Raw genomic sequence first — 22396 nt, 5'->3', positions numbered from 1 at the left:
AATGAAGGTTCACAAAGGTACAAAGACTGCAAGGAAGGCTGTTTATTTGTGGTGAGGTAACCAGCAATAATGGGTATGCTTGAAGAAAAACCATGTGAAATGTGAGGACAGCATAACAGTAACTCTTATGAGGAATAGTCTTCCAAGGCCTACTAGAGAACTTCCCCTCTCAGATACTGACACTTCACAAAATTGTCCCTGAAACAGGTTGTGGGAATAATCCTCCTCAAGTTGCAGGATGGTTCTCTTGTCTCTAATTTTGGTAATTTGTCATTTTCACCCTTTTCTTCCTTAGTCTCTCTCTGCCACCAGTACCCATTGCTTTCTGTGGTTCCCCACCCTTTCCAAATGGAGTGAAGAATGACACTGCCTGAGAGAGGAGGAGGAAACGTTCCTCCTGTTAATTTACTGAGCTGTCCCATTGCCAGGACAGCAGAGAGAGATTAAAGCAGGGAAGCAGACAGAACAGGAGGGGGCAGGGAGTCTCTGGTTACACTCTCCCTCTCTGTTTTTCCCTCACCAGCAACCTTCTCTCTCAGGGTGCTCAGGGATTTTAGCTGAAGCCTTGCGCCTGTTTCACTCCATGATTTTGCTGGGGAGGGCAGACAGGAAGACACTGCCCTGAACAACCCCTACTCCACAGGACATTGTCTCTGGGGATATGACTGGGGATGCCTCTCCAACGAAAGCATTCCGATACCAAGAAACTCTGGTGAGTATGATACCTGCAGCAGCACAGAATGTTTCCTACGTGGGAGCTGGCTTCCCTCTCTGCTTAAGGGGCTGAATGTTTTCTTTGCCAACAAATATCCTTCCCTGTTTGTGTTAGACAAAGTCTGTGAGAGATCTGCCCGAGCACATGCTCCAATAGTGGCTTCCTCCAAGAGAGAATGTGACCATATTCTCCTTGAATTCCTAATCCCCATGGGTGAAAAATTTACATCACCAGGCAGGTTAGAAAAAATGCGGGACTGAGTCAGAGCTGAGTCTGCAGAGCTGCACAGAAATGCAACTGCTGGTTGTGAATGGGTTTCTCCTTTCCAGACAGCCACAGATAAGGCACTGAAACCATTCCCTGCCCCTTGTTACAGCTCCCAGAAGATGTGGTTAGGATTCTGCCACAGTGGTGTTTACGGGTGCTGTGAGAACATGCAGCATATTTCTCTATGGCATCCTTTGGGAACATCCCAGTGGGGTCTTGCACTGCTTTGTTTTATAGGTATTTGGATGCAGACTGTTGAGCCTCTTTCTGCTTTAACTATTTTAAAGGGTTATTGCCAACTAGGAGAACTAAGATTCATTGCATCTCATGAATCCTCACACTTTACTGGACAAGTAGAGGTAGCAGTTTGTCCTGTGCCTAAAAAGCCTCTTGCTTTGGTTTCACTTTTGAAGTGAGAATTAGCATCATACAGTCCAGACTAAGGAACAGCATGAATGAAATCCCAGCCTTTAAAAATGAATAGTGGCCTGTTTGTACATGAGCATGCAAAGTTTTGGTAGCAGTGTTTAGAGAGAAATAAGACTGTTGGGGCTGAGGAAAAAATGACATCTCATCTTCTTTGAGCTACTGCAAAGAAAGATGGAGACTTTTTTACATGTTGCTCTCTGGCATCTCTTGAGCACATCTGAGCAGGGTCTTGCACTGCATTGTTTTATAAGTATTTGGATACAGGCTGTTGCCACACTTTCTGGTTTCTGTTTCTGGAGCACTCAGTTTAGTAAGGAGAAGGTGTGGTTGTCTTTGGGAGCAGTAAGCTGAGGTGAAGAACTGGAGAGTGGTTTTCAGTCCAAAATTTTCTGCTGCTGAACACTGCTCATGTGTATGACAGAGTACCTTACAGATGAATGAAGACTGTATGAGTTTTAGCATGGCCATGTAGCTCTTTCTGACTGAAATCTTGGTTTCAAATCCAGACTTACATAATGAATGTAAATTTCTTAGTGTTCCATGTAGGCACATCACAAGCACATGTCCTTAAGTTGACAGTGTTTTATTAAGAACACTATTTATCACGTATTAAGTATTAACATTGCTGAAGAAGCCAATCACTACAGTGGAAGGGCTGGATCAGGATGTATTTCATCTCTCTTGGCCTGACTTTCTGCCGTCAAATATAAAAAAGAAGCATCCTCAGTGTCAGCAGTGAGTAGCATCAACAGTAAAACATCGAGACTGAGCCTTATGTGGGATGTAAAGGGATTGCCATGACCTGTTTGTACTATAAACAAACAAGTAATGATTGCATGAGGTACTGAACTGTAAGGAAATACTATGAACCCAAACAAAAGCAGCGGTAGGGAAGAGAGCATGAGACAGCACAAGATGCAGAAATAGCAAGTGTGCTACTTGGATAAAATGGCTGTATTTCTTCTGCAGCTACAACAAACTCATGTTCAGTTTTCACTTTTAGGTTCTTAGTGTAGAACTAGGCTAGTCAGAGTAAATAGACTAATAAGAGTTTTGTTGAAAGCTTGTGGGAAGACACAACTAGTATCATATTTCTTGAGTTCAAAGAGTGTCATTTATATAACTTGAGCTAAGGGAAATCTTTGACAAAATATTTGTCCATTACTAAATAGCTATCTGTGAGAGAAAGAAATACACTGTATTGCATTATATTAATCTATTCATAAATTTATCTCAAATACTTGCCCTTGAGAGCTCTTCTAGGCTCCTGGACAGGACAGGATTGTGTAATAAATGGTATCTGTTTGATTCTTCAAGTACCTGCATAGGTAAACCCCAAAGGACTAGTTTTTTGTTGAATTCAAGTCACCCCCATCCCTGATAAGATTTATGATAAGGGGGCAGCCATGCTATGACCCATTTCATTAGAGATGGCTCTTAAGTTAGGAATTCTTACAAAATGACCATATATGCTCGAGTCCTTAGGGATCATAGGCAGAGTAGCAGCTAGTTACTGGAGCAGCTAGTTGCTGGATCTAATCCAGGCATTAGTGCTAAGAAGGCACTGAATCACTCATCTCAATTGAAGATAAATTATTTCTCAAAAGAAGCAAAATGAAGAACATTTATGAGGATTATGTAGAAAATGAAAAAGGGACTGTAGTTCTGGATGTTGTTGCCTGAAGTGTTTTTGCCAGACACTTTCAGGACTTGAGTATCTTAGCAATTTACACCTTAAAATGCTATCTTTAGGAGCAGGCTCCTCTCAAGTATCACCATTACATCTGTTCACTCCATGTACTCAGTCATGTTAGCTCTTTCTTGTTTAGTGAGTGAACAGAAGCAGAGAGCGCTTCTGAACTAATGCTGCATACATCAGTTTTCAGACATAAAACAACCACTGCTCTCCGGGCATGCTGGTCAGTCGAAAAAGAGAGACAGCAGGTCATTGCCTGGCTCCAAAGACTGTAGGAATGACTGCTATTATCCTCTGATTTAGAAAATCTATCGCAGTGTCACAATCCACAGGCCAAGTCACTTATGAAACCCTTACACCTTGGGATGAGGAGAGATGGTAGATAAGGTAGCTGCTGGTCAGCCTTCAAGGTCACAGGTCATCTACATGAGTGTGCTGATGAGTCAGCTGACAATTTCTTGTCCTTAAATCCCTTCTATGATTGAAGTATCTCTGTTTAAATAGTATGGCCACTTTATTAATTTTTTTCTGCTCCTGGCTTCTTTTTTTTTTTTTTTTTTTTTTTTTGCCATTTCCAATAATGTCTTTTAGCTATTTGTTTCCCAGGTGTTCCTTGCCTCTTTGTCACTTACTCTCTTACCATTCCCTTGTTATCCTCACATACCTTCTCCTCACTCTTGTGTTCTGCTGCATCTCCTCAATTTGTTTCTCTGCTGCTCTTGCTCTCAGTATAGATGAGGCCAAGTGTTAGGTTTCACAGCTGTGTTTTTCTCTGCGCCTTCCTCACATCACTGCCATTGGATTCTGTTCTAAAAATATCCCATGTGACCCTTTCCCTACGCTGTCCCAAGGCAGAGGGGGGATTCTCCACAGCTCCCCTCTCCTCTTTTTATTTTTGAAGGTGTTGTCAATCATACAGAAAGTAATGTTAGAAAGCAGAAGAGACCTGGGGAGCTGAGGTCATGAGAAAGATCACTTGTGCAGATTTGTATTGCCAGTTCCAAAGCTGGAGAGGACAAAAGATGAAGATGAACACGGGGCCAAGTTGTACATGGCAAGATGTAGGCTGCTGACAATGACAATGGAAAAGAAAAAAAGGAATTCTTTCCTCAGTCCATCTCTGCATGGGAGAGATGTTCAGGGCTGCCCTACCTGTTTAAAAGATGGGGGATAGGAATTTTTGCTATAGTATGCTGTGGTCATAAGCTTTGCTGTGAGACCTAGCAGCTTCTTGAGGAAATTTTGTCATTTCCAGTTTGTATTGTTAGCAGGCCTGCTCTCCATAGTTCTATTAATAATTGAAGTTTGCCTGACAGTATTCTGGTTTGTTGCCATCAAAGCAAAAAATCCAAGAATCACAAAAGTATCTAGAATGGAAGGGAGCACTGACAGTATCCAGTCCAGCCCCCTGCTTGGTCCTGAATTTCCCTTGGTTTAAGTCATGGCTGTTGCCTCTTGCATCTTCCTTGTGCTGCTCTGAGGAGTGCCTGGCGCTGTCTTGTCTACACCCTCCCTCTGAGAGTATTTCCATTTGCTGTTTGCAAATCAGCCTCTTCTCTGGGGTGAATAAACCCTGCTCCTTCAGCCTCTCCAATCAATCATCCAGGCAAGACTTCCTGAGGTGGCACCTACAGCTGCACACAAGTGCTGCACATTCCTGACCTAAACACTTTTCCCATGGAGAAAGTTTGGTTTAATTTAACTTTTGCACATGCAACAGAAGCGGTACCAAAGATTTTACCTTGCCTGGCTGCTGCCCACGTTGTCCTTGTATTGAACTATGGGAGCAGTTACAGCCCCACGGGAGCAGGTTGCCTGCAGACACCATGGGGATGGATAGGGGATGCAAGGGGACCTTCTCTGCTACTTGCAGGAAAGTATTTTTCTTCACCCATTTCCAGCATTATTCAGGTATTGGGTTCTGTTGTGAAGGTATCCAGAATTACATGTTTTAATCTTTTCCATTAATTGTACAGGCCTCCTGCCCAAAGAAATAAATTCCAAGGGCTGGCAGCATGCCAATCAGTCAAAACCTTGCCATTGATCTTGTGATGTAAAAAGTAAAAAAAAACTTGTTCATGTGTAAATGGCATATGGGGATATCCCACATTTGTGTGAAAACTAATAGGGTAGCTGCATGCTATAAGCTTTTTTACATGGACAAAGAAAATACATGATTGTTTTGACATCTGGTGTGTACTACTTTGGAAACATAGCAGATTAAATTATTTCAGGCAAGTTTGGGGCCGGGGATATATGTGTGGAAAGACCAGAATTCCTGACATTAAAAAAAGATAGACCTGTTGCTAGTATAATTCTCAACAATGGTAGTAGAGGTGGAACTGGAGTACAGAGATTACTGCCCCAGCTGTACAGCAGGTGGCATACAAAGTCTGATAGATGAGAAATAATTTATCAATACAGAAATGTACAGCAAATAATAATCCTCAAGGTAAAGTCAGCTACTGTTGTGGATCTCCCCAAAATCACAGCAGAGAACCTCGGCATGCAGAAGAGAAGCTGGCAGTAAACACCACATAAAAAATAAGTTATTTTGTCAATGTTTACTTTAGCAAAGTAGCAGGAAGTTGCTGCTCTCAGTATTGATGGAACAGCTTCCACATACCTGTATGATACAATGGTCACTGTTAACTTGTTGATGGAGAGGCAGGACAGATGTAAGTTTTATAATGCTGGACACTACCTCATTGGATGGAACCTGCTTATTTTAAGTGTTCATATTTACTGTGAAGTGGCAAAGAACTTCTTGGGAGGACCAGATTTCATTGCTGTTTCTTTGCATGGGAAGGCATATAATATTTTTGTATTTGTTAATCATACAATTCTCAGCACTGAACATAGAGGCAGCAAAGAGATCCTCCACAAGCTGTGACTGCAAAAAACGCTTCAGTCTTTGGACCTTGGTAAGGACATAGGCAGGGTTAAAGGATTTGCTCATGTTTTTAAAACTCAGCCATTTCTGTCTACAAAAAATTCCTGCCTCTTGGTGAAGAAATTGATTCTTATTTGTTCTTAAAGGAACCAAGTGGCTGTTGGTATTGACAGTCATCCATTTCCACAACATATTTGTAAATGGTCATGCATCAGGAATGTTTGCCTATCATCTATCAGCATTGAGAGTGGATTCTAAAAGCACATAAAAATACGAAGCACCTTCATCTATTGCACAGTGCTATTGCAAGTGAGTGGCACCTACACTTTTTCAAAGGAAGTCAAATACCTGTAGCTCTAAAAACTCCGACAAATTACATGCAGTATGTTGTTTTCTGGTTTGGTGCTGTGAAGAAACATTACCTTGTACACCTCCAAGTTTTTTTCAGATTAAAGGCTGTCCATCTAGTCTTATCTGTGCATAGTCGAGCATACACATCCTTTGATTGTGTGTAAACTGCTGGATTGTCTATGGATGTCTATATCCTGAGACCTGGAGTTACCCAAATCTCTACTGGGACACTGAAGAGAAGAGAATTTGCCTGAAGACCAGTCACAGAAGCTGACAAAGTATTTAACTGTGAGGAGGAACATATGGCTTTTAACAGCTACAGAATCTATTTTTGAGTATGTGGTCAGCCTAGGAAGGCTTTGCAGGACTGACCACGTCCTGCAAACAGATTTCAGAATTAGATGTTGCTTTCTTCAGACAGTTGGAAGAGGTCATTTCACAGTCCCTGGAAGCAGCCTGCTGCAGCAGTTAGAGCAGGGCACAAACAATCCAGGATATTTCTGGAGTGCATTGCCAACAAGTTCATAACAAGATAATCAAGGAGATAGCAGGAGGAGGTGCTCTGCTGGACCTGATACTTACAGAGGAAGGACTGGTTAGGGGTGTGAACATCCCGGACAGCCTCTGGATCTGAGGAGGGAGAAGGGCTCAAAATAAGATCTCAATCCTTGAATTCAGGAGAGAAGTCCTTGACTCTTCAGAGATCTTCTTGGAAGAATCCCACAGGAAATGGCCCTGAAGGGAAGAGGGGTCTGAGAGAGCTGGTTGTGGTACAGGAATCATCTCCTCCAAGCTCAGCAATGATCCATCCTGATGAGCAGGAAATCAAGCAAAGGCAGAAGGAGTCCTGCATGAATTAGGAAGGAGCTGCTGACTAAACTCCTACAGGTGACCTGGGAGGAATCTAGGGACACCAGCCACGTGTGCAAGGATGAGGTTAAGAAAGCCAAAGCTCATCTGGAGTTTAATCTGGTGAGGGACAGGAACGGCAACAAAAAAGGCTTCCACAGGTGTATCAGCATCGAAATTAAAGCAATGGAAAATGTGGGCCCTCTTCTAAAGAATCAAGGCACATTGATTCTAAAGAAAATGATGAAGAGCAGGGACTGTCATTAGAGGAGGATGAGGTCAGAGAACATTTAAACAAACTGGGCATGCACAAATCCATGGAAGCTGATGGGATGCACCCCCCAGTGTGAGGGAGTTCATCAATGTCATTGCAAGGCCACTCTTTATTATCTTTCAAAGGTCATTGGGATTTGGAGTGGTAACTGAGGACAGGAAGAAAACAAATGTCACTCCTATCTTCAAAAGGAGCAAGAAGTCCAGCAAACTGCAGGCTGACCCACTTCAGCTCAATCCCCATAAAGGTGATAGAGCAACTCATCTTGGCAATCATTTCCAGACACACGAAGGACAGAAAGACAATTGGGAGTAGCCAGCATGGAATTGTTAAGGGAAAATCACACTTAACCAACCTATAGTTCAGTGATCAGGTGAGAGAGCCTGGTGGATGAAGGAAGAACAGTGGAATATGTTTATCTTTACTTTAGCAATGCTTTTGTCTCCCACCACATCCTCATAGTAAGCTGATTAAGTACAGGCTGGACAAGTGGACCTCAGAGTGGATTGAAAACTGGCTGAACTGCAGGGCTCCAAAGGTTGTGATCAGCAGCACATCCTTCTGCTTAACTCTGATAAGGCTATACCTGGAATCCCATGCCCAGGTCTGAGCTCCACAGTTCATAAAATTTACAGAGCTATCAGAGAGGGTTCTGCAAAAGGCCAGAAAGATGATGACAGAATAGGAGCATCTCACATCTGAGGAAAGGCTGAAAGAGCTGGGATTGTTCAGCAAAGGCTCAGGGGAGGTCTTGTTATCTGATAATGGAGCCATTCTCTTCTCAGTAGAGCCTAGTCACAGGACAAGACTGAAAGGGCACAAATTGAAATACAGGAATTTTTGTCTGAACATAAAGAAGGAGTCTTTTGCATGACTGAGCACTGTCACAGGTTTACCTGGAGTGGTTGTTGCATCCTTGGAGACACCCAAAAGCTGTCTGGACACAGCCTAAGGCAACTTTCTCCTGCTGACACTGCTTGAACATGGTATTGGACAAGACAGCAGGTGTCCCAACCAAAGCTCAAATTTTGTAATTAGCTAAAGTACACAGAGGAACAGCAGTGCAAATTACCTACTAGTCTACAAGATTGTCTTCTAAATATGACACAGAATGTATTTTTAATTACTTGCCTGTAATGAACTCTCTTATCTACGCTTGTTGTTAAATGACTCACACAAACCTGTCATTTGCTTCTATTACAGAAAAGCAAGTTAAAACTGTTTGCCTGCATCTATATTCCAAGGAGTTGTGACTTCAATAGAACAAGACCCTGGCTGAGATACAGCCAAATTAACCTTCTCAGTTAATTTTCCTCATATCGCTCAATATTGTGTCCCGACCTCATTGTCCTTTCCAGCCTGGGAGGTTCCAGTCCACTTAACTGTTCCTCATACAGCAGCTACTCCATAATTTGACCATCCTCTGAAACGCTTCAAGTTCTACTATATTCTTTTTGAGACTAGGGAAACAGAAAGGCAAACATTACTCAGATGTACTTGTACTTTTTATTTAATTAGGTATTATTTTCCTACTTCTTAATCATAGTTCTAAATAAATGCTAAAGAGGTCATTATGATCATTCTGTGTAACCCCAATATCTTATTCTTATGTACCAGGAGCTTAAATAGTTGAACAGTTCTTGTGTATGCAAAGCTAGAATGCGTGTTCCTCCTTAATCACTTCAGATTTATTGTGACTGTTTCATCTGTAATTTTGTTGCTCAATCATCCTGTTAAAGCCCTGTAGAATTCTTCAGTCAGTCTGTTTTTATTCCTCTGAATAACTTACTAACAGCCTGTGAGCCCCTATCCAGACCAGAGAGGTATTTGATATTAATTCTGCTTGGCACCAAGTTTGTTATCAGCCGTAGAGGACATGGTACTGAGGGCAGGCTGCTTTTAGTTCCAATTCCATATAGAAATAGGGCATGTTGGAAACCTGATTTCCATTAGTTTGAAGTCCATAATGCTCCAGGCTCAAAGGGCAAAAGAGCTGCAGGTTCACCTAAGCTTTCCAGGAATGGTAAAGGCAAAAGCAGGATTAAACATATGGCAGCTGTGCACCAGGGTAGTGAAGAAGAAACAGTCAGTGTGGTGTAGGAACTTTATTCCACAGATACATGGAAGTCTTACTCTTGGGAAAATGAAGCAAGGGCTAAGCAGAGATCTCTTGCCTACACATGTGTTTTAGTGCTGCATGTGAGCATGTACATTGTGGCTGACATGATCTATTGACAGCCACACGAACAGCTTTGTACTTAAATGCTGCTTCCCTGACCTGCGGTGGACTCGCTCAAAGCACGACTCCGAGCAGTTAACTGCGTGACGACGTGAGTGTTTTCCATCGGTTTACCTTTCACAGTGCTCAGGACAGACATATCAGAGCTGGTGTAAGGAAGGGAATATGACCATCCTTTCATTATGCCACTCACAGTTTTGGGACAGCTGTGACGGTTCAGACCAACGCTGAAAAATCTTGAATTTCTGTGTGTTCTCTCTTCTTTAACCCAGCTATATTTCAAAAGCAGTATCAAGTACTCTTATGCCATGACCCCAGGAAAGTGCTTTTTTTTTTTTTCTTATAATTGCCTTATACCAAAAGATAAAAGACCAGGCTTGACAATTTGTCTGGAAATGTGGAACAAGGGAGACTAAGAAGGTCAGGGTCTGATGCATCACTGGCTTTTGATTAGGCAGGTGCACAGTGTGACAGGCAGCCTTTTCCATGCAGAGCTCAGGTACAGCATCTTGTTCCATCCTGACTAGTATCCCCTCAATGCAAGCCCTCAGAAAGAGTCAGAATATCTACAAGAAGTAGTCCTTCCCCATGGGACTTCTCACTCCTGATTAGTTCTAGCCCTGAGTTGCTGTATGTCACCTTTATTCTCTACTTTTACTGTTCCATCACTGTGGGAAACCGCTTGAATGCTACGTGGCAAATAGGTAGTGTAATAATAATGTAGTGGATTAACAGAACATGCTAAGAGACTCTGGAACACCCTTTCCAAATCCTTCCACAAAGATTTTTCACTCTCAGAACCTTTAGTGGTTTTCACTTCCAGCCCAACTCTTTTTTATATGTGGAGGCTTCTTTCTTCTTCTTTCTACTTTCCCAGATCAGTATGTTTGGTTCTGTAGTAAATGGATCATCTCTGAAGCTGATGAACAATCATCAGCTGATGACATTTTGCTACTGGATATGGAAGACTGACACAACTGATTCCATAACCATACATCAGCTGAACCTGATATACCATGCTAAACAATTCAACATCTTATCTAAAACCACTCCTTCATGGTGATCACAATGTGCTTGGAGTCAATACTCCCATGGAAGCAACAAGGGTCAAAACATCTGCTGGAATGGATCAAATGGAAAACCACATTGAAAAAAAGAAGCTTTTTAATCTGTTAAGAGATGTGACCAAAAAAGTGAAACATTTCCAGAAGACATGGAGGTTACTGAAGGACACAATATTGGTATCTAAAGAGAACAGGTCCACACAAAAAGGCCTCAGCCCTTCTTTAGTCTACTTCAGATCCTTGACATGAGTGCTGTCCTCTGCCAGGATGCAGGTGATATTATCTGGTTGGAGGGTGTACCAGGAATCCTTTAGGGAGTGCTGACCTCCTGTCTTCTCAATGATATCTGCCTCTTATTTCCAATGCAGCTCTGTAAGAAAAATTCAAAGCTGGGTCCAGACCCTCCTGTGGACTGCGGACTGCAGAGGAAGACATCTTGATAAAAATGGCATTTCAGACCTGGTATCAGAACACAGATATTAAAGACATTAATGCACTCCTAAGCAGATCTGAATACTCAGCTGCTGATTCAGGGCAATGATCATGTTCCCCAGCATACAAGACTATAGGTCAAGAGAGGACAGGACTGTAAAGATCAGTGTGGCAAAACTCAATATGAAATTGTACAGATAGACATGTCTGTCCAAGTGGTCCTACCACAAAGTACAGTTAGATTGGTGAAGATCTCCTGCAGGAAGACAATGGAGAACCCTCCTGCTCAAAGCAAGGAGAATACTCTGCCCCTACAGAGACCTCAACTCTATCCCATGGGATTTAATTATGGCATTTGGAGCAGTTTTATTTAGAGGGAGAAGAAAGGGGGGTAAGGAACCTGTTGGCTGGCAGTGGCAGTGGCACTTGTACCAGCTGTGCTTTCTACCAGCAAGTTCTGTAGCCAGAGCTGTGGTCCCTGTGGTACAGGGAAGCATCAAAGCGACACCCTTTGCATGCTTTTCCTCCTTGATGAAGATGAGGTTGAAAGCTGCCATGGCAAGTGTCAGCTGCATCTTCTTCTTGGAGCAATGAGTCTTCAGCAAGCAGCATAGCTTGTCCCTCAGCATGATGGGTCTGAGGAACCTGCAGACTTGTGTGAGCTCATGGTCCTCATGGTGCCCAAAAACCAGTGGTCTGGGGCATTTCTGTCCTTCTCCTCCTAAGTAAAGGTCCCCAGCCCAGCCAGTGCACCTGCAAGAGAGCAACTCTTTCTGATGCAAGAAAAAGCATCAGAGTGAGTGGAATTTGAAATATTTCACAAAGGCTATCTCTGCTTTTTTTTTTTTTTCTTTTCTGACTCATTCCTGTGAAAATATGCTATAGACATAATGTGGAATAGAATCTTGCTCTGCTATAGGCAGGAAAAACTTGATATACACCCCAGACCAAGGGCAGTGCTTGAACCAGGTACCACAAGTGCTCCTAGGCATTACTGCTGATTCTGAACACCTAATAATGGAAGAGCAGGACTGTGAGCAATGCTCTTGAACAATCACAGCATCCAAAAATCTGTAATTTCTCATAAACAGACTGAGTTTAGCAGCTCATAGAACTAATTTCAGTTCCCAACTTAAGTGAAAGTCAGAATAGTTTCCACCATTTATTCTCAGCACCTTCTTTTTCATTTCTCTCTCCACCATTCCTGTCCTTGGTCAATAGTTTCCAGTGTCGACCTACAGTCCCTTCCTGGACTCCTGTTCCAGGTTTAATATTTTTAGATGGCACAGACATTAAATGCCAGCCCTGGGACACAACGTCGTTTATGGGGAACTTCCTGCAGTTTCTTCTGCTGCTTTATCTTGTCCTAGGATTAATATACTAAGCTACCTGTCACTTTGGCATCTGGAGATTGTTTCCCCTCATGGTATGGGGTACTTCTTGCACCTTTTTTCCCTTGTGATAATCAAAATTGGCTCATGCTAGTAGGTGTGTAGCAGCTCTACTTTAAAAAGTTTGGCAGAGAAAAGACTTTTTGCAGTCTTCATGCCAAAGAGTGGCCCAGTACTTCAGCCTGGATGCATGTACTTGATGCAATTTTTCTTCCCTCCCCCCAACACTTTCCTACAAGTCAAAGCAAGGGGCTGATAGAAGAGGGAGGGAATCCAGTGAATGTCATGCTGATTCTCACTATCATCCCTGTATCAGGAGCCAGTGATAACAGCAAAGGTTATTGCTGCAGGGGAATTTCTTTGCCCTCATTTGTGATGGATTTATTATTCAGGCTGCCAAGAGAAACACTATCTTCCCTCTGTTTACCTTAGTCTTTATCTCATATTACCACCAGGGATTGTTTTATGGAAAACAGGCAAGACCCCAGCTATGCTGGAGGGTTAGGTGGTTTTGTATGGGTATTTGCATTTAGATGGGGAAAGGAGAAGGAAAAGAGGAAGCTTAGTCAAAACTTTTCAGGATTTACTAGTATAACTGTCCTGGTAAATAAGGTATGTAAAAAATCTTCAGTGGTAGTGGTAACACATCTATGCTACAACCCTTCTATTGACATCCTGTATCTCAGTTATCTGAGACAGAATGGGACAAACCAGCACTGCCAACAACTAGTACTTAGCAACCATGGTTCATGCAAGCAGGTCATAGCATTTGCTCTAATCATGACAAAAGTCTGAAATGTAAACAAGACCCTAGTGTTGCTGAGAAAAGGTTTATGGTGGATTATATCTCTGCTGCAATCAGAAAACACAGTCCCTTTCCTCATTTCTAGGTGTGTTCCTGATCCCTTCTTTACTGACATTCACATGGTCATCCATCAGCAGGAATGGAGAGCTGAGCTGGCTGAAAATTACTTTTTTTCCTTGCATCAAGCTTCTTGATCACTAGTTCCAGTACATAAAAAATTAGGACTGTCCTTTTCAACCAGTCTGCTCCTCAAGTGCCCTAAATTAGGTAATGTGATCACTCTTTCATAGAGATCTATAGATCATAGGGCTTCAGAGAAATTACTTTCCAGGCATTTGAAAGTTGACCATATACCAGGAAAATAAAATAATTTTTCTTGCATACATCTAATTCTAGTCATGGCCTCCTGGAGATACTCTGTCCATAGTCATGGTTCCTTCTTCTTAACCAACTCCAGCTCAAGCACACCACAAACATGTCCTCGAAACTTCCCCAAATAATTTCATTTGCGAGCCAGTTCCTCCTCCTAAACCTTTCAACTATGACCACACATCTTCACAGTTGGCCACGTTTCATGCAAGAATCATCATTCTCCACTTGAAATTAGCCAAATACAGTTCAAGCCCAGGAGCCTGTGGCAGGCCAGCTCTGCACAGCTCATCACTGCACTTTCTTTCCACCCTCATGGTGTTGGTCAGGCTCTTTGTCATGGCATGATTGACAGATCTAATGAGCAATTATTCATTTTACCTGTGCAACAAGCAATCTACAGGGAGAAGGGGAAGAAAGGCACAAGCTGCAGATTCTCTGTGCTGGAATAATAACAAATTCACTGTCTTAGAGGCATCCTTAATAAGTTTTGATCATTAGAAGTAAGTCTGTATTTCCTAGATGTTCCTTGGTCCTCTCTGCTAAAAATGTCTTCAAGCTGACTACATCAGAGAATGTTTGTGATGCAAAATTATTCTCCTAGAAAATAAGAAATCCACAAATTCACTTCAGTTAATTGAGTGTTTGCTAGCTCTCACTGAATTTAGCTGCTTTTGGATGCACAATCCAGTTAGAAAATGTTTTCTTCTTCTCAGCAGTCTAATACTACTTTTTTGTAATTACTTTTTTTCTTCTTTTGGTACTTGTATACACACTGCCTGTTTGACTTGTTCTTGTTTGTCCTAAGACAAGACATTCACTTTTCTACCCCACCAGTAATACACTTCTTCATTTGGAAAGCCTTGCAGCAGATGAGAAGAAGAAATTATTTAATAGAAGCTATGGGGTGCTGTAGGGTAAAGAATCACCAAGGGAATTGAGGTCTGCAATTTAAGAAGAGGGGCAGCTGTAGGGGAGGAGGCATCCAAGCTGAGGAGATATGGAAACAATCTCCTAGGCAATAGAGTGTAAGCACAAAATTTTAGCAGCTCAGAAGGTCATCAACTTAATTGCAACCAAGGTCACAGTGGGTGAGGGAGAGTTGTGTATAGACTATATATTTATTTCTGTGCTTCCTGACTTACATGCTGGGAAGTTTTCTCTATTTAAAAGAATCAAATAATCTTATTTTTATTCTACTAAGGGCTCTTCTGTTTTGAGTTTTGAAGCCTGATGGTCTTTACCTGAGAGCTCACCAGGACAGTCAGATTCACTTTAAAGCTCTGAATGTTTGGATCCATTTATAAAACCTAATTTTGCTGTCTTCTCTTTCATCTGTGAAATCTGTGATTTTCTGTGTCTTACTCTTGTTGCTGGGTTTGTTTAAATTCTCTCTGCTTGTTATTTTTGCTCTCAGGTCTAACCTGTGACCACATTGTGGTGTAGGACAAGAGAATCTCAAGTTAACGAGTAACTTACCTGAGGTGGCATCATCGACAGGGATATGGTGCTCTGTGCACGCTGCCACAGTTGGGTTGTTTCTGCAACTGGGACATAACCCTGCCCCTTTAAAGCTCATTTGGTTTTTGACAAGTCATGGCATATCATATTGTCATATCATGTCATACTGCACTGCCATCATCCCCTACCCTGATCTCTTCAAGTTTCCTTCTGAATGCATCTATTCCAACATCTACTTCAATGACTCCTTCAGGTCCTTGTGTTCCTGTAAGTATTTATCTGATCTCAGTTGTGAGATTTTTTCCCCCATTCTGCCTCTTTCTAGTTGAGTTATCAAAAGCTGATGATTCTCAAAATCTGCCCTGTTTCTGTCAATTCTGCTCCACTCAGTCTAGTATTAGTCAGTACATGTCCACTTGAATATCATCATATTATCTTGTTATTTCTCCATGATGAAAGCCCTTAAACTTTCTGGTCTTTTTCTTTTACTTTTTACTGTGAACTCAACCCTTCTTTCAAGTGTCCTCTGAGAGTTCTCTGTCATTGTGTCTCCATATTCAGCCTGGCTTACTATGTGCCCCTGCACAGCTTAAATTTCTATCTTTTGCTACTGGTAAAGCATCAGTCCATGATCTGTTTCTTTTTTTTTTACTATAAAAGCTGTCTTTTCTTCCAGCCTCCCTCCCTCTTCCTAACCCTTTCCACAGCATTCTTTCTCTCCCAAAGCTCTAATTGCCTCCTGTAGCTCTTTGAAGCCTTCATGGGTATCTTGTCTAATAAAATGTCCTAGTCAAGAGCTTTGTTCTCATCTAGAAGCCACTGCCTTATCTGACATCTACTGAAGTATTTTTCCTGCCTTTTCACTCTTTTTTGCTCCATCTAAAGGTATTGCTTGAAGCAAAATATGCTTGCTGTATCCTTTTCCTTTCCAGATTCCTATCCCCTCATGCCCTTCAGTGCTTTTCTTATTGCTTCTGTGTTTCTCTCTTGGAGACTGTTACTGTTAAGTAGTCATCCTTTTGTCACCTTTCTCCTCTTCCTCCTTTAAAACTCCCTTTTTCACCTTTACAGTTCCTTTTGTCCCATAGACTATCTTTTATATTATCTTCTTTGCAGACATGTGGACCTCTTGGGCTGGGCTTTCTTAAGCACAGAATATAATTTTTGCTTTGTTCTTAAAATGACTGTTTCCCTATTCTGCATGCAGGGTTCTAAGTAACAATAACTCTGCCTCAGCAAATTCCACTCCTGTCAGTCTGGGGTGGCAGAGGGCTCTGCATGATCATCTGCTGTAATGTCTGCATATGCAGTATTGGGGGCAGCTGAAAAATAGATGTGGTGCTTTGCTCCAGAGGAGCTGAAATCTGCTGGTGGGCCGTAAGGCTTGTATACACTGAGGTCATGAAGTGGTCTAGATCTTTCAGGATGAACCTGTTACAGAACAAACCAAAAAAAAGCTCTAGCATAAGCAGAAGTCCCAGAAGTTAATATGGTGTCTGATAATTGTGTGGGCAGGGCATAGGGAGCATTGAGATTGTCACTGTTGATCAATAGCACTGGGATTTCAGGTGATAAATCTCCTGGGACCAGATCATGGGGGGAAATGTGCGTCTTCAGTTATCCTTACCCCCCTCCCTGCCAGCCTCTCAGAGCTTTCACTATAAAGGCAGTAGGATGGGAAGGCTAGGAATTATATTTCTGCATCCTGAAAAGCATTCAGGAGAAATAAATAAATGCTAATTAAGGGAGACCTGAGAGAAAACTGGGAAGAGGAGGGAGAAAAATAGATGGCTGACTGGAGGAGAACCCATCTTGGGTGACAGTTCTTCCTACTTCTGTTCTTTCCTTTACTGTCACTTAGTAACCTAATTTGGACTAAAGCTGTATTTTCATCTATCACAACCATGTCCTTCTTGAAACACAACTTTGGAGTCCTACTAGGGCAAAGGAAAAGGAAAAGGTGTATGAGCAGGTGGCGTACCTTTCCTCTTGCATGCCATGGGGGAGCCTAGAAACTTTTGTGAGCTTTTAGAAGAGGCTTAGGTGGACCTGAGGAGTGAAGCCATGTGTACAACTCATCTGTGTTTGTGGCTAGTGCAAGATGGTTACAACATCTTCCTCTTATTTTCACATCTTCCTCCAGCTCAGTGCTAATCTCCCGAGTCTGCTGGTAACCTCTGAAGCAACAGCAGTACTCCATTGATGAGTCCTGGTGGAAGTGCAAAGCAAGGAAATGGTAAGCAAGACAGAGAGGCAATAAAGAAAATACAGAAAGAAGAGCTGTAGCAGGAAATTACAGGAAGAGTGATAGGGGAGATTTGACAGCAGTTACTGGGCAGCAGCAGTGCAGAAAGGCAGATTTTTTTTCAGGATGTGCTCTGTATTCTGTGTTTATGGGACTCTGCAGATCTGAAAACATGGAAAAGATGATGAGCAGAGCCAGAACTTTACCTTTCATTAGGTCAGCTGTGCCAGCTGGAAAAAGTGGACAAGCTGTTGGTTCCACAAGTTCTTCTTTGAGTGTGAAATAGAAGCAGCAGATCTCAGAGCAAGTACAAGTTGAGAATAGCTGCTTTGAATTTAACTAGAGTAGTGTTAGTGAGGCTAGAGGCTGTGACAGAGATTATTGGTACATTATGAAATAGCAAGGATTGTTAATAATTTCCAGAGAGCTCACAAAGCACTTTCACCTCCTAGGGGAATTAGGGAGACAGATGATTTATAAGCTGAGTAGCACAGTAAGATTAGTGTTCAGGACACATGATATACTGTGACATAAATCCAGTATCTCTACAGATTGCATATATTTTGTCATGCACTGAAATGATGAATTTCTTTTCCCTGGTAGACAATATCTGGGTACAGAGACTAGAGGCAGAGATATTGTTTGATGAGAAGTGGGAATTAGTTGAATACTAGGTCCTTAGCAAGAGATGAGCTAGGTCTTTCCTAGTGCATAGGTACCACCACGCACACAGTGATTGTTCAGGTTCAGCTGTGTAGTTATCACTCTACCATCCCATGCACTGGCTGAAGTGTATTACACTGTGGGAAGCACGAGTGAGGGCTCAGAAGGTTTGTAGGATGTCTTGCTAATGAGGATAGTAAAGGTGTCTCGTTCAAGTAGCATCTGGAGTCGCTTGGTGAATGTTGGCCTTGGGGTCCTTCATGCTTTTATTGATAAGGTGAGTGAGGCTGGGGCCAGTTTGGAAGATGAGAGGGACAGTTCTTGGAAAAAGCCTTTCAGGGTAGAATCATCCTATTTTAGGCTATTATTATATCATTATTTCCCATGGAAATGCCAAACAATATCATGCAAGACAGACAGTAGTGTTTGATTAGCTGGCAGTAGAGGGTTCATTTTCATACTGCAGCAATTTCTAATGTGCCATTCTTTTGCCTCTTGAAAAACAAGAGCTAGAAGAGGAGTGCACTTTCAGATAAAGGTTCTCATTAGTTTTCTGCAGTGGCTGTGATGAGTGTTCTCCTCAGTACATATAATAGTGACTGAAGATCTGGTGCTGTATTACAGCTTTGATGTTTGCTGGGCCATACTGTGTTCAGTCTTTAGGCTTCCTATACATGATGTACCTTACATTTTAGACAGTTTTTTATATTTTATACACTATATACTATGAGCAATGCATCATTTTTTATATAAGCCACAGTGGCAATGGTCTTCCAAAAGCATCTCGATAGGTTGGGAGCAATTAATGCCTGTGTGATGGTAACCTGTGAGGGTATCCAAATGTGTTTTTCTGATTTCATAGGCACAGTCACTTAGAAACTCATCTTTAAGGTGATTCATTACAAGTTTTGTCCTACCTATGGGGCACAGTCTTCCCCCAGAAAATAGTCCTTGTTGACAGTAAAGTGAGTGCTGGTGAGAATGAAACAGGACAGCTGGTAAATTTTGGGGCAGCACTGATGTTGCTTTTGTAAATATTCAGTGCTTGCCTGGCCTGATACCAGTTGTGGGTTGTACAGACTAACCTTATCCACATGGATATTACTGCTAATGGATATCCATATCTTAGCAGGAACATTGGAGAAGGTGGTTTGTGGAAGAAATTAAGTGTGTCTTCCTCTTGGAGACTTTCTTTCTACCTTACTCTCAGGTTCCACGCAGACTAAAAAAAAGCAAAAGAAGAAATGTTTTACAAGGGTCTGCAAAATGAAATAAGGAGACCGCTATTCTGGACCCAAAAAAGGGTGTTTTGCCCTTCTCTCCACCCCATCCTGCCTGCAAATCTCTTACTCAGTATGAGTAGCTTGGCATGTGAGTTCTTTTTTCTTGTATACAGTTTCTGGGATCTTGAACTCTCTGCTCCTCCTTAATAGCCCTCAGAAGACATATAGTTACAGGCAGCACACTGACAGTACTGGGAGGTGTCTCTAGGCCAAGTTGCTGTAACGTGCTTCTCATTCCTGTCGCTGGCTGGTAGCTCACTGGTGTTGGCTGAGCAACAAGTGGCAGAGTGGAGAGGAGAAGCTGTTGAATGCTCTAGTCTGTGGAAAAGTGAGCATCAAGAAGAATTACGTTTGTGCATACACCTATAATTGAGTACCCACAGAGTTGTTTGGTGACATTCTTCAAAGTGCAAAGTGTTCCACATAAGGACACGTGGGAAAGCTGAGATTAGACTGCAACATTCAGCAGTTCACAGGGATGCCTGACTTCTCCATTAGGGCTTGCTGATGTGGACTGTGGACTTGGAAAAATTGTCTTGGGACACAGAGTGAACACCCATGTCATTCCATCTCACCATAGCTGCTGGCATTTTTATGATTGTTGCTCAGTCTTTCGGACACCTGGTATCTCGGGAGAAAATGAGGAAGCCCACTGACCTTTGTTCTCATTGCAAACAGGGAGTGCGTGGGATGGGGAGCTGTGAAAGAAGAGATATCCTGGATAATAATTTCTGCTTCCTCCTGTCTGCTTTCTGTCTCTGTGCTTGTAGCTCTGTCTGTCATACCACCTCCTTCCCCCTGCCCCCTCCCTCTCCTTCAGGAGTTCCCCTGTTGCTCACACCTGATATTCAATCCCAGCAGAGTTATTGCCTTTTGCTGAGATCAAACACGGCACTGGGGAATCATGTGGCAGGGGAAGGTTGCTATAAATATAGTTGAACCCTTTGGGCAGGAAGGGAAGAAAGTGAGAGAGGCACAAGGACAAGGAGGAGGGGCAGAGAGAAAGAGAGTACAGGAACAGGACAAGTTGGAGTGGTCTGAGGAGAGAGAGAAAGGAAGGCTCAGCAGAGAATGCGGAGGCCATGCTCTCTGCCAGAACACGAGGTGGTTCTAGGTAAGGCCCAGAGCAGCAGCTCAGTTTCAGATGAGCGTGAGGAGGAGCAGAGGAATGGAGAGCTCAGAGAGCAGGACGCAGCAGCGCAGCTCGAAGCCAGCTTTGTGGGGGGGCACACCGCAATACGACTATGTCTGCTTTGAGAGATGCACCCGGTACGGGATACCTGTGGAGGCAGGACACGAGGCCGGGGCGACAGGGGACGACCTGCGCTCCCCGGAGAACTCCCTCAGCTACCCACAGGTAGGGCTGGACAACGGGATATTTGTGGCAAGACAGGTCTCCCTGGGATCACACAGGCTCTGGGGCTCTGAGAGCAGCACTGGCCGAGCACACATCCCTGTCCATCCCCAGTCCTACCGGCTCTCCCCTTCGCTTGCTGACTCCCAGGTCAGGCTTTGACATTCATGGCTGTACTTCTACCTAGGAGCCTACCAGTAATTCAAGTCCGAGTTATTGTCACCTGCCATGGATGCAATGAGACTTGGAATGGGCAAGCTGGGATGGGGAAAATTAGCCAGAGCATTAATGTGTTTGTAACAGCAAGGAGCAGCTGCAGCTGCCTTTGGCTGCATAGTGATATTAAGTAGAGCAGAAGAGTGAGTAAAATCAAAGAGAACAGTGAGGTGTATAGATGGGTATCTGTCTGCACAGCTGTATAGATGAAGTAAAGCTCTCTTGTGACTTTTCTCTGACCATAAAGCACTTCATGGTCATAGACCCATACAGGTATATTCGTATTTTTGGTAACTCTTAGTGGAGCTGTAAGTGAGGGATTTCCTAATCCTTAAACTTGACCTGACTCTTGCTCTGGTTCGTATAAGCACTGGTTCAGAAAAATGTCTGGGGCATAGATGTACTCTGGTTATGGCTTTTTGTTCCACTATGCTCTGTATCTCCTTTACCTCTTCTTTTGGGACAGCCTCCTGTGAAGGAGAGGGTTTACAGCAGAGTCCTGGTGTCTTATTTCCTACCACTCTGCCCTGACTAAGCTGACCTAAGAGAGCTGTGGTGTAATCCAGTCAAATTATGAGGAAGAGAGCATGTGAATGTGAAATTCGTAAAGTGGATGTTTCTCCTTAAATGAATACAAATCCTCTTACATGGATGGTGAATGAAGGAGATTGCATTAATTGTCTCCTAAAGATCTCGTGATGTAGTGATAGGCAAAAAACCATATTTGCCACCAATTCAATCTCTTCCAGTAGATAAGCATCCCAATGAGGATTGTTATGTGTCACACTGCAAAAGATCAGAGAATCAGTTCCATGGCCATATTCAGGGGTTTCTCTTCGGAAACTGCCTAGAATATATGAGAGTTTGCATGTGTCCTACACTAAAGTCTTCCAACACCACCCCACTGGCAGGTTTGAAAGCAGCAGCCCAGATGGACAGAGGTCTGACTGGAGCAGTTTAGGCTTTATCTGCACCAACGCAGGCAGTGCTTTGGCTGCAGCAGCCACGCCAAGAGGGTGAGCGTGGGGGTGGGATGGGGTGGAGAGGTAGGTATGCCCACCTGGGGCTGAGCTCCACTGGGGTCACACCTGCCCCATGGGGTGCAAATAGGGCTGGAGAGCTGAGGTGGGTGAAGGAAATGCACCTTTGTGCGTGTGCCATGAACCAGTAGGGATCTGGGGTGTGGGGAGCTGCAAGATGCAAACCCTTTCTCCAATAGAGCACATCCATGCACAGAAACATCCCAGTTCGCACATATTCACCAGATATGCCAGTCCCACACACCTAAAACCACTCTCCAGCAGCACAGATGACACAGTGAGGCAACACCATCAGCTCTGTGCTCGTGGTTCCTGACACCAGAGTGTCTCTGTGCTCAGTTCCAGAGGCGTGATGGTCAG

The 22396-nt window shown here is 43.0% G+C and overlaps 1 protein-coding gene across 3 annotated transcripts in view; it reads left to right on the top strand.

Annotated features, from left to right (window-relative positions):
• The first annotated feature begins 553 nt into the window (after nt 1-553).
• Nucleotides 554-22396, top strand: part of CLCN1 (chloride voltage-gated channel 1) — a 56329-nt gene continuing 34486 nt past the window's right edge. The window contains exon 1 of one of the 3 annotated variants that reach the window (XM_082278154.1): nt 554-712. In XM_082278154.1, coding sequence (XP_082134280.1) covers nt 662-712 — 51 coding nt within the window. In that variant the 5' untranslated portion in view covers nt 554-661. Of the gene's footprint in view, nt 713-20417; nt 20784-22396 lie in introns of those variants that run through there. The other 2 variants (XM_082278155.1, XM_082278153.1) reach the window with 2 other exon arrangements.

This window comes from Coloeus monedula (genome assembly GCF_965178545.1).
Source record: "Coloeus monedula genome assembly, chromosome: 3".
NCBI classification, from domain to species: domain Eukaryota; kingdom Metazoa; phylum Chordata; class Aves; order Passeriformes; family Corvidae; genus Coloeus; species Coloeus monedula.
Note: the sequence above shows the minus strand (reverse complement) of the source record. Positions and strands in the feature narration are given on the sequence as shown.